We start from the raw sequence: 12,491 nt of genomic DNA on the forward strand, positions 1-12,491 counted from the left end.
TCAGATCTCTAAGTGGAAGAATTTCCTGCACAGATTCCACTGAATTGAAAGCAGGAGGGATGACAACAATGAATGCAAAATTTCTATTGAAACAGCCTCATTTGTTTCAATAGAAGAATATATATACTCAATATATACTGGCCAGGTTTTTTGGGGGTGGGGATGGGCATCAAATTCCATCAAGTTCAATAAAAGCAGCAACTGAAAAAAGGGAAAAAGAGAATATTTCTCCAGCCCAGTTGGGGAAATAATAAAGGAAATTGGATTTACTGCTCTTCCTTTATGATACAGTATGTGCAGCAAAATATCTGAAAAGGTACCAAGCTTAATAAAAAGACAACTCTCCGCTTCACATTTGATAGTTTACTTCGAGTTTATCTATGGCGGATTCATAATCACCACCCAGTGCCTTCTACATACAGAGAACATATTGCTAACTGGTCCACAGTAAGACAGACATGCTATTATTTCCTTATCATTCGCCTTAAGTATGAGGATTACATTACTGTTGTAGGGGCTGCTTCTGCAGGGATTGCTGAAAGGATGGAGGTGAAGTGTGTTGGAATGTGCCGAACAAATGCTAGTTGTGAGCACAGATTATTTCTTGGGTCATAAGGTTTAGGACAGAGCGGTACAAATAATTCGCAGGATGTGTGATATCTGGAGATATTGTGTGCCGGACACCCTACACAGACACACAATCAAATACAAGCCGCTGAAGAAAGAAGGAAAGAAAAAAAAGAAGAGAGTGAAAAAAGAGTGACTAAGGGGTAGGGTCCAAACTTTGTTTCTATCTGGGGAATGGAAACTCACCAGCCTACTCTAAAGTATATTGGCCCAGGTTCTGATCAGGTTGTCCTGACTTCTATCTCTACATTTGTCTCTTAGATTCATCCCAGGAGTCCTCTCACACAGTGGTACACAGTAGGACATTTTAGACTCAACTTAATGGTCCCTTTAGATGGCAAAGTATATCACTTTGCTTCCTTTACATGATCTCACACAGCCACCCTCTCTTTAAAGAGGAAGGAGTTTTGCTAGACTTACTTCAAAAGCCAACCTGCTGTGCTCTGTGGCCCTCTGTGCTCATTCTGTTGAATTTCTGCCCCCAACTCCTTTCCTGATGCTACCACTGCTTATAGGGTCTGGCAACAAGGCAATTATACTTGAAGGCCTGCCCTTGGATCAAATTCCAAAAATTGTAAATTTTGAAATGAAGAAAAATCATATATCAAAGCTAATTTATTGTAGGTTCTACCCTCTTCCTGGCTTCATATGTCTCCCAGTTTCTTTTTTTTTTTGGGGGGGGGGACCCTGATAAATCATCTGGATCTATTAATCTATCTAACACCCTTCCTCAAACATGTTTGGACAACGCATATCACATCAACTTTGCAAGGCTGGTTGGGCTGAGATTGGTTCAAGGCCAGTCAGTTACTTTTGTGGCTAAGAAACTCAGATACCCTCTGTCTTCCAACGTATCCTTTACACCACACAGGTTTTCCAAATTTGCAAAAATTAATAATCTTAATCTTAATCTTAATTATTCAACATATAACTGAGAGAAACAGTGACACTTCGTCCCTGTCCTTCTAGCTGTAACCTTAACTAAACCCAATTAGTTTTTTTCATCTTACTGCAGTCAAACATAAGGACACACACACACACACACAATGTATAGCCTCAATCCTTAACTCGATACAGCTCATTTGAGGTCTAAAGAGCTACATACACTAGTTTACCTTAGGTGAAGAGCTGATCCATCAAATTTAGTAAGTCAAACTGGGTGCATGGTTCAGATAAACTCACATCTTCCCAGAGCCCCAGTACGTACAAAGGTGGGCAATAATTCAGTTGTATTTCTTGAAAATAATCAGAATTGTCTCCCTTCTACCCACAGTCTCCCTGAAATCAATAGGGCTACATTAGAAGGTCTTTAAAAATAGCAAAACAAGGAGCCTAAATGAACAGCACTGGAAGCTAACTACTATAATTATCTTCCTCTGTTCACAGGCTTTTGGCAAATTCAACATCGATCAGTAAATTAATCACATCTTTTAGTTTTTAAGTGAAATTTAGCCCCAAGCTGTTCTTGCCCTGATATTTGATTGCAATTACACTGCATGTTAGCACAGGTATGGAGGAATGATTCCTCACAGATATTTAGTTTAAGTGCCCTCTCTTCAAACTTTCATTAGCTCCTCTCTCATCAAATGAGATGGCAAAGAACCCAGGGTTCACCCCTTCCACCAAGCTATTAAGCCAATATTAAGGCCACAGAACGAGACAGATAAAAGCAATTTTGAACTGGCTGCTCTTATGCTGGAACAAAATTTCCTGGCATGCATCATATATGAACTGAAAGTAGTCATAAACGGGAGATTAAATCCATAAGGAAAAGTAGCAGAACATCAATAGCTGGTAAACTGGGAATAAGAATTGGCATTCTTTCCTCACCGAATTGCTTGCAAGTATGTGTTTGTTTTCTGGCCAACCGGTAAAACTCCTACTTTTAAAATATTATTTTGTGATATTTACATGCTGCATTGAAACCTGGCAGAAGCAAGAAGGGGGTGAGGAGGGAGAAATTATTCTGCTCTGCTGCATATGATAGTTTTTACAATAAAATAAACATAAAAATAAACAACTCTGACAGTCTAATCTATTTTACTCCACATAACCATGACAAGATTTTTGTTTGTTTTTGGAATAATAATAATCCTGCATATGAAAAGAATCCAAAACTCAACATCTAGAAACATCTTGCATATTGCATACAATACCCAGGGTTTTAAACAAGTATTCAACAAGCCCACTTCAAAACCTTCTCCTGCAAAGATCCTTTCCAGATGTTCTGAGGTTCTAGGGTCCAGCTCGCAACATACATCAATTAAGAGTCGGGGGGGGGGTCCTACTTAAAACAGATTTAAAAAGGAGATGAAAAACTTTACGAAGAAGGACTTCCCAGTCTCTTAAAAAAGAAAAAGAAATTGCTGAAGGTCTCTCCCCCCACCCTAGCCCTCCTCCAAACGAAGCCTTTCAAGAGATTGCAGTTACTTACTAGAGTATTAGAAGTGGACAGCCTCGTGGTGTTTAGTCCTACCAGTGATGGGAGCGTTTGGGACATCCAGTTAGAAATCATTGCCATGGTACTAAGGACAGCACCAAGCTTGAGCAGTGGAGGACTCATTGCTGTGGAGGCTAATGAGTTTTCATAGTGACTGATTATCATCCTAGTGCAGGCTGGCAGGGAGAGGCGTTCCTGCAGCTCACAACATCCTCAGCATGAAAGGGGATCAGCCTCCCCAGATTTAATCATCCACTAAAACACACATCCAGGCAGCCTCTCCCCCCCCCTCTCTTCCCCCCTCCAGTGCAGCTCCTAGTCTCCTTTCTTATATCACCACACACTAAAGCAGGCTGGCCACAGACACACAATCCTTTTTATATGCCTGTAATTATTACAGCTTCCCTGTGGAGCGAAGGAAAGGGAGAGGGAGTGGGGGATGAGAGTGGAAGGTTCTAAGGAATCTGTTAAAATCTAGTTAGCTCAACCAGTGGGAGATGACTAACGGTGGCTAATAAAGCTGCCGCGCTCAGGACAGGCACCAGAAAAATAACCCGATACAGCTAGCTGATGGATATGCAAGAAAGCCTCTTCTGATTCACAGACTATTATTTGGGTGGGCATATAACCACTGGAGAAACTGAACTTATGGTCGAAAGTGGTCCTGAATGCTTGCCAGCAGATCTTGTGTAATCATTTAAGGGTGCTGGGTTCTGTGGGTCTGATTTCCAAATAAACAGGAATAAACATTGGCATATTTGGCTCTGCCAATGATGGCAGATGTCATATGTGCACAAATGAATGATCTGCATATACAAACCCACGATGGAGAAGAAGGGATGGAAGGAGGAAGACCTGTACACTTAGGGTGCAATGAATCACACACCTGCAACACTTGTTGGCAGTTGACATTGAGCAAGTTGGACTCTTTATGTTGGCTTTAAATACAGGATGGGAAATGTACATAATTTCAAATGAGGACAAAGGGATTACTGTAAAACCGGCTACCAAAACTTCTGTTTGTGATGTGGCGGAATAAGTGTTGTAACTTCATTGCTATCTAGGACAGTCATAAATACTTGTATCTTTAGTCCTCACAGATAGCAATGAAGTCTAGTTATATGTATCTGCTTTCTCAATACTCTTTCCTTGCCTCTTCTATTGATATTTAGATGGTTTAGATTGTTATCTCCCTGGGGCAGAGATGCTATTTAGTTACATTTGTCTGTAAAATATTGTGTATCCAATGGCAACGTACAAATAAAACACATCATCATTGGCAACAACAACCCCATAATCAACCAGTTTTCCATGATTTCCACAATTTTCTGTTGTGACTCATGATATCGCAATTTATCTAAGGAAACTATTGTACAAATAAAGAAGTTACCTGAGAACAATATTATAGATTTCTTATTTCCTAAGGGTGTAAAAGGTTGGTCCCTGCGCATGAGAAAGTCTTTCCTGAGAAAGTCAGGACTCACTTTTCCTCAGTCTTAGAATGAAGGCTCACCTGAGGCCACCTGGGCTAGAACAACCCTATAAAAAGATGCTGTTGGCAGGTAAAGGTTTTGAAATATCTACAACTGAAACTTCCATTGAGCTCAGTAGCAAAGCATGTTCCAAAGGCCTTGGGTTCAACCCCATGTGTCTCCAGGTAAGCCTCCTGTCTGAAACCCTGGAGAACTTCTGCCATTCAGTGCTGAGAGAGCTAAGCAAGGAAGACCAATGGTTTGACTTGGTATTTTGTCTCTGCTTTTATTTTGGCTGTGCTGCTCTTTGCTAATAGGTTTTCAGCTCCTATGAGATTTTTTCAGCTGCCCACATGACCACATGAATTTGAGGGTGGTTGCAGTCAGCTTGTTTATCTGTGCTGTTTTTGGATTGTATGATGTTATTTTATTTGTGTATCTCTGCCTTTTATAAAGCGTGTTAAGCTATTAATTGGACATTGCCCAGGGAACCATGCAATGGCGTGAGGAACAAATAAAAATAAAGCAGCTGCCTATGACCTTCTCTATCTCTTTGGTATCCCAGAATATTATCACCACATGAAATGCCTTAGTAACCAACAGTATGTATGGGCTTGGATCTTGAATGCCCTTAATTGGCAAGGAGTTCCATTTTAATAACGGATTGGATGTAAGTTGCTTCTGTGAAACTGTGTATGAAATTCAAGTAACTTTTCCATATGCTCTATTTACTTTAGAGAAAGTAAAAGATAAAACACAAAAAGCTTGCTTCTGGCTCCAATTCGCTGCAGCCATCATCCAACCTGTGCACCAAGGCTCAGGTGAACATTACTACGACTTGGGCAGGGATGTCCATGTGATGAACATCTGAAGCATCCAATGTGTGTGGAAGGCCATCTACAAGCATCACATGGCTGCTTATGCATGCAGATCTTTCTTGCTGGCAAGTAGAGCCCACTGGAACTGGTAGGGCAGGAGGCAGGAAGACCAACAATATGTTGAGCCAGTGCCACTGGCAGGCAGAGACATCCCCTGGCTGGTTGTGTGGGGACAGGCAGGCAGGAGTTGGCTGAAGACAGAATGAGGTTGGTAGGGAAGTGCCCAATTGCCCTCAGGGACTAGCCTCCATCATTTGTTACGAGTGAGACATTTGTTACTGAGAGCAATGAGGTCTGAAGGTGGGAGATTGGATATCACACAATGCTAAATAAATGGGATGAGTTGACAAAGTAAGATTGTGTGTGTGTGTGCGCGCATCAAATATGCTACTTTCAAAGTGAATATAAAAATGAGAGAATATTTGGCACAACCATCCTACGCATCCCCCTGAATCTGTGTTCCAAATGCAAACCAAAGCTCCTCTTTCCCCTTATGCATTTCAAATTATTTCAGCCTCTTTGATTTAGCCAAGATGTACAGAAAAATCAATCAATGCCTATTTCAAAACACAGTGTGATCTGCTGTATAATTTTATGAGGGACTCGGAGGCTTGGCCACATATATACAAAAGAGATCCCTCGCTTCTAAATATTGAATTCTTTCTTGGAAATACTGAGTTTGACGGAATATTATTTTGCAGAAAGTATTCTTGTGAAGTATGCCCTTGAAAATTGGCTAAGTTTTAGTCCACAGGCAAATGAGGGAAACCAAAATTCCATTTGAAATTTGTAGCTCTCTGCTCCATGGAAAATCACCAGCTAGCAGTTAATATAAAATATATGAACTAGAATATGCCTCGTAGCTACCTTACTACACAAAGAATGGCACTGGAAAGGCTGGCACTGCCACACAGTAAAATTTGCTGTAGTCAATATATGGAAACAGTGCATTTCCAATTGATTATAGGTGGATGCAGATATCCATTTATCAAATAGTAATTTATCACAGGGTGCATGTGGCCTCTTTCTAAGATATATTCCTGGTTTAGTTTGAAGCAGCAGCAGAAGACATAGCTAGACTGTTCCTGGACTGCATCACTTCAGACTGCAAGTGGGGCAAATCACATTATTGAATACAAGGACGGGGAATCGTTGGCCCTCTTGGTGTTGCTGTACTGCAACTCCCATCATCCCCATACAGCATGGCCAATAGTCAGGGATGATGGGAATTGGAGTTCAACAACAGGTACCGAGCCACAGGTTCCCCACCCCAGATTTTGCATTTCCACGTTTAACAAGTTCTCCCCAAATCTACAAGCCTAGCCTTCTCACTGACAGGTAACTTTTGTATGTGCAGCAGGAATTTTAATTTAGTTTATTTATAACATGGAGGGAAACATCAATCACATGAGCTCCACAAGTGCTGTCCGCAACGCTACAGTCCAGGCACAATTTCACTGCCTCATCTGTGCTTTGTGTAAATGAGTCTTCTTCAGCCCTCCTGCCAAGGATAAGGAGAATTTTACCTCTCATCAGATGCAGATGTCTAATTAAAATGTGGAGTAAGGTGCTCTTCCCATATCTGTCCTCTGATTTCCATTGCAGAAGTTTCTCTTCAGACTTACTGTGGTGAGCATGGAATGGCTTGATAAGCTGGCTTTCTGTATCATCTTGCCAAGGGTCAAGTAGGACCTTCATACCTATGGGACCGCCTCTCCTAGTATGTCCCACTGAGGACCTAACGGTCTTCAAATAAAAGCATCTTGGAGATCCCGGGCTACAGGGAGGTTGGGCTGGCCTCAACCAGAGCCAGGGCTTTTTCGGCCGTGGCCCTGATCTGGTGGAAGGCTCTGTCACAAGAGACTTGACATCTGCGGGACTTGACATCTTTCCACAGGGCCTGCAAGACAGAGCTGTTCCACCAGGCCTCTGGCCAAGGCACAGTCTGACCCACTCTCTCCTTCTGTAATCTTCATAGAACTCTAGCCCAATGGTTGCCATTAATTTGATTCTGAACTTATTTTAGAATGTATTTCAATTAATTGAGTGTGATTTTATGTAAATTGTGTTATTTTTACTGTTGTTAGCCGCTCTGAGCCTGGCTTTGGCTGGGGAGGGCAGGATATAAATAAAATAAATTATTATTATTATTATTATTATTATTATTATTATTATTATTATTATTATTATTATTTGCTGGTGCAGAAGTGTGAGAAAACAGTTTTTCAGGTCCACTAAACCAGAACCATCACCAGCAGTTGCCAGCCTTGGGCAGTTGCCAGTTGATGCCAGTTGCCAAAACTGATGCCTGTTTTGGCTCCTCCTTGATTCTAGCCCCTCCCCCAGCCCAGCATTCCAAGCCACACCAGGTGGCTGAGTCTAGCTGCCATTCTGATTTCAAACAATGCCGCTAGAGTGGCATCATTCCTGGACATTGGTGATACCCAGCCACCTTCTACTGCCTGTTCCTTCCTGTACTGCTTCCAGGAAGCCCACTAGAGGAAGGGCCCCATCAGCAGGTGGACAGTGTGCTCAGGACCCTCGCAGACTGGAGGCAACCCTGAAACCAACTTTCCAGCCATCCAGCTTTATGTGGATAAAAACATGTGGCTATTATTGAAGTGATAACTTGGTACTGGTTGCAGGTGGCACGGTGGGGGCAGCAGGGCTCACCCGGGCTCCAGGGAGTTGAGTCACTGCCTCTTGCCAGAATGGAGAAGCAAAGTCGCAGGGAGGTTGGCCTGGTGAAGATATTGTGGCAGGAGCACCAGATTAGCTCTGCCAGTGAGCCTCTAAGCTCTGGAGATGTCACCAGAAAATGGTCTGCTTCTTTTCAAGCCTAGAGGGGCTAGAAATTTGTTTCTTTAAAAGTAAAGTGGTACTGTGTGCTACATCCAATGGCCACAAGCTGCCTTAATTGAAACTTCTCTCTTTCCAGAAGCCCTGGTTTAGCCCTCCCTGTGTTTTGTGCTTCATTTCATCTAATAATCTCAAGCCACACAAAGGAACAGGTGAAGAAATACTATGATGCTTTGAGATATAACTAAACTCCTCCTCCAGTGTTGTCCTCAAACCACTTAAGAACCTAAGAAGAGCTTTCTGGAACAGGACAATGACCCCTCTAGTTCAGCATCCCGTAGTCAAGGAAGTGGCCAAAACCATTCCTCTCAGGCAGGGAATACAATAAGAAACGCAACCAAGATTCCAGAAAGACAATACCTTTAACTAACTTCACTGCAGTAAAGGACAGTCCCATAAGTGATGGGTACTGCAACGATCACAGGTTTCACACAGTTTATGTACCTTTTACAAACAGCATAAAAGGTAAAGGGACCCCTGACTGTTAGGTCCAGTCATGGATGACTCTGGGGTTGTGGTGCTCATCTCGCTTTACTGGCCTCCGAATCATCTGGCCAGCATGACTAAGCCACTTCTGGTGAACCAGAGCAGCGCACGGAAATGCCACTTACCTTCCCGCTAGAGTGGTACCTATCTATCTACTTGCACTTTGATGTGCTTTCAAACTGCTAGGTTGGCAGGGGCAGGGACAGAGTAATGGGAGCTCACCCTGTCGCGGGGATTTGAACTGCAGACCTTCTGATCAGCAAGCCCTAGACCACAGCGCCACCCGCGTCCCTACAAACAGCATAAATTCAGGCTAATTACACAACTACTTTCACATTGTTCATTCCATGTCAGCCAACAACATTACAAGTCATTCCAGTACAATAAATTAACAATAGTAACAGTAACAACAAAGAAAAGCACAAAGGTTAATCATTAAACTTAAACATACAGAGCCTTCAACTTCCTAGCCTCTAATATGCATAGTACAAAATTAGTGAAGGCCTCTATACCTCTTCTATAATCAGGTTCAAGCTAACTAATACTTAGCAAATATCAATGCAGAGCTTTTTATTTTTGCTGGAACTCAACAGAACTCAGTTCTGACACCTCTCAAGTAGGCGCCATTGCCATTCTAAGAGAACAGGGGTGAGTTTCAGTACCTCTTTTTCTAGAAAAATAGCACTGTACGAATGAAAGTATTTCAAGCAACAAGAATATATGTTCGTGCATTGTACCTGAAATATCAACATCCCTTAATGACTTTTATTGCTAGGCCTATTCACTACCTTATTAGCTCATTCACTACCATTTGCCCATCACGTTGTATCTGCAGTATGCAGGGAACTGAATCAACAACTCTTTACCCATCAGTGCATCAGCATAAGAGCAAAAGAAAAAAAGCAAACATCCTCAGACTTTGTCCTGAGCAAGGTCAATCCAATACTTTTCGTTGCTTGTGTTTCATGTGTACACTATCCTAGGAGCTTTTAAGGTAAGTTGGGGAGCAACAAAGGGTAAAGCATGTTTTCCTTCACACTTTTCTCACAGCCTACCAAGTACCCATGCGAAATCCACAAGCAGAATATGAGTGCAACATCCTGCACCTCTCAGCAACTGGTATTCAGAGGCATAATAATAATAATAATAATAATAATAATAATTTATACCCCGCCTATCTGGCTGGGCTTCCCCAGCCACTCTGGGCCGCTTCCAACAAAATATTAAAATACAGTAATGCATCAAACATTAAAAGCTTCCCTAAACATGGCTGCCTTCAGATGTCTTCTAAAAGTCTGGTAGTTGTTGTTCTCTTTGATATCTGGTGGGAGGGCGTTCCACAGGGCAGGTGCCACTACCGAGAAGGCCCTCTGCCTGGTTCCCTGTAACTTGGCTTCTCTCAGTGAGGAAACCGCCAGAAGGCCCTCAGCGCTGGACCTCAGTGTCCAGGTAGAACGATGGGGGTGGAGACGCTCCTTCAGACATACTGGACCAAGGCCGTTTAGGGCTTTAAAGGTCAGCACCAACACTTTAAAGGCTATCAACACTTTAAGGCCATCAACTCAGTGCTGAGAAGATGAGAGGAAATCTATCTCTCAAGGAGGGTATTGCCACAAGCAGAACAATGCCATCAGAACAGCCCTATCCCTAAAATGGTGGTGGGTAGGGAAACCTGGAGAAGGAGATGATGAAGGAACGGACAAGTCCCCATGGCAGTAGGCAGTCTTCCTTCAGACACTGCAGCCTCAAGTAACTTATAGCTTTCTAGATCCTAGTAGACAGCATCTTTTAATCTACTAAGAAATGAACTGGGGACCAACTGGAATTCTTTAGATACTGGAAGAACGTTTCCTGGCTGGACATAGCCTCATTTAACAACCAGGCTGCATATTCTGCATATATCTGAAGGAGCGTCTCCACCCCCATCGTTCTGCCCGGACACTGAGGTCCAGTTCCGAGGGCCTTCTGGCGGTTCCCTCACTGCGAGAGGCCAAGTTACAGGGAACCAGGCAGAGGGCCTTCTCGGTAGTGGCGCCCGCCCTGTGGAATGCCCTCCCATCAGATGTCAAAGCGATAAACAACTACCTGACATTCAGAAGACATCTGAAGGCAGCCCTGTTCAGGGAAGTTTTTAATATGTGACATTTTAGTGTATTTTTCATCTCTGTTGGAAGCCGCCCAGAGTGGCTGGGGAAACCCAGCCAGATGGGCGCGGTACAAATAAATTATTATTATTATTATTATTATTATTATTATTATTATTATTATTCTGGAAATGGCTGGGGAAAAACAACAACGGCACACAAACAAAAAATCTGAGGTGGAGGAAGTACAAAAAAAGGCGTTGGAACGTAATTTGAAATCTAAAAAGCCATGGGCAAATGGTGTGATCTGGCCTGGAAGCCTCTGTGGTGATTAGCTCAAGATATATTACCCAAGGGTGTGTTCTGGTAGCTCCCAGGAGCAAGCAGCTATTTCGATGTTACTGGGAGATGGAATGCTTTAAATTCTGCCCTGCCACCGACTCCCTCAGTGATCTCTGTAGGAGAGCTAACCTTATAAAACGTGGTAGAAGCAGCACATCCAACTCAGTCTGAATGCCAGGAGGATTAATTAGTCAGTGTTTGTAAAGACTATTGAAGATGAAAAGAGCCATATATCTGTACTAACCTGGGGCTATATGAGTGGTATGAAGCCAAATTAGAATTTGGGCCTCTTTTGTCAGGCATTTGTTTGAGTTGGAGAGGTTTAAAAAGTTGCTGTAACTTATTTTAAAAGAGAAAAAAAAGATCGGTGTCTCTGCTCACTCCCTCTGACAAAGGATTTATGGTGAGCCAGAGCCTTGCTCTGAGGGGAAATGGGGAAGCTGGCAGCAGTAAAATGAGAAAAAAATGCCTCAACATGTAAAACTATATTACATTTATATATATATCTCATTCGCAGCTGAAGCAAAATAAATAACCGGGAGCCGTTGGTGCAATACACAAAGTGAGCTTTAATAACTCGCTACTGTTGCTGACATGCATCCACCTTTTCTTTTCTAACCTGTCAGTGTGTCTGCTCAGTGTTACAGATGGAAATTTCCACACAGGCAGAGTCTGATGTGCTGCAGAATAAAGAGAGTTCGCCTAGGCCTGGTGGATTGATTCTCCTGCAGACAAAGCAGGCAACTGGGGTTTTGCTTTCTTGAGAAAAACAACAGTTTCCTAAACCACCAGGGACAATAACCAAAGGATGTGCTGCAGAACCATGCGAGAGCATAAGCAAATCATATCCATGCGAGCGACAGGCATAAATCACCCAGCTCTTTTGTTCAGATGAAAGGCAAACAAGTTCCGCATCATCCGGGCCAGTCTGGGACCTCTACTTGAGCCACTATTGTAGCAGAAAGTATGAGTGGACCCATCTCCATGTTCATGAGATAAGACATGACTGAAGCCTTGAGCATCTCATTATATATTATGCAGTCAGACTTAGTTGAGACACCAGACTGGGCAAAATATCCCATTCCAACAACCTTCTGGCCTCACCTCTCTCAGTTAACTCTCTCTGTGCCCTTGAGGTGTTTCCTTCAGGTTGCTGCCCTGAGTGAAGGATCCACCAGCAGATGTATTTTGGAGTGTCTAAAAGGGGAGTGTCTACCTCTGAAGAGTCTCCAATCTCAATATATGGAGATGCTTCTTGATTCACATGTGATCTCCTCCTCAATTTGAGTCTCACTTGACCCTC

The 12,491-nt window shown here is 42.8% G+C and overlaps 1 protein-coding gene across 3 annotated transcripts in view; it reads right to left on the reverse strand.

Moving 5' to 3' along the window:
- The window catches only part of OLFM3 (olfactomedin 3), a 164,423-nt gene that overhangs the window by 53,057 nt on the left and 98,875 nt on the right, over positions 1 to 12,491 (reverse strand). Inside the window, exon 1 of one of the 3 annotated variants that reach the window (XM_083743470.1) lies at positions 3,062 to 3,409. The exons of 1 other annotated variant lie outside the window; for it this stretch is intronic. In XM_083743470.1, coding sequence (XP_083599596.1) covers positions 3,062 to 3,232 — 171 coding nt within the window. In that variant the 5' untranslated portion in view covers positions 3,233 to 3,409. Of the gene's footprint in view, positions 1 to 1,742; positions 1,900 to 3,061; positions 3,410 to 12,491 lie in introns of those variants that run through there. One more of the 3 variants, XM_083743472.1, reaches the window with a different exon arrangement.

This window comes from Podarcis gaigeae (assembly GCF_964106915.1).
Source record: "Podarcis gaigeae genome assembly, chromosome: 6".
In the NCBI taxonomy this organism is placed as follows: Eukaryota; Metazoa; Chordata; class Lepidosauria; order Squamata; family Lacertidae; genus Podarcis; species Podarcis gaigeae.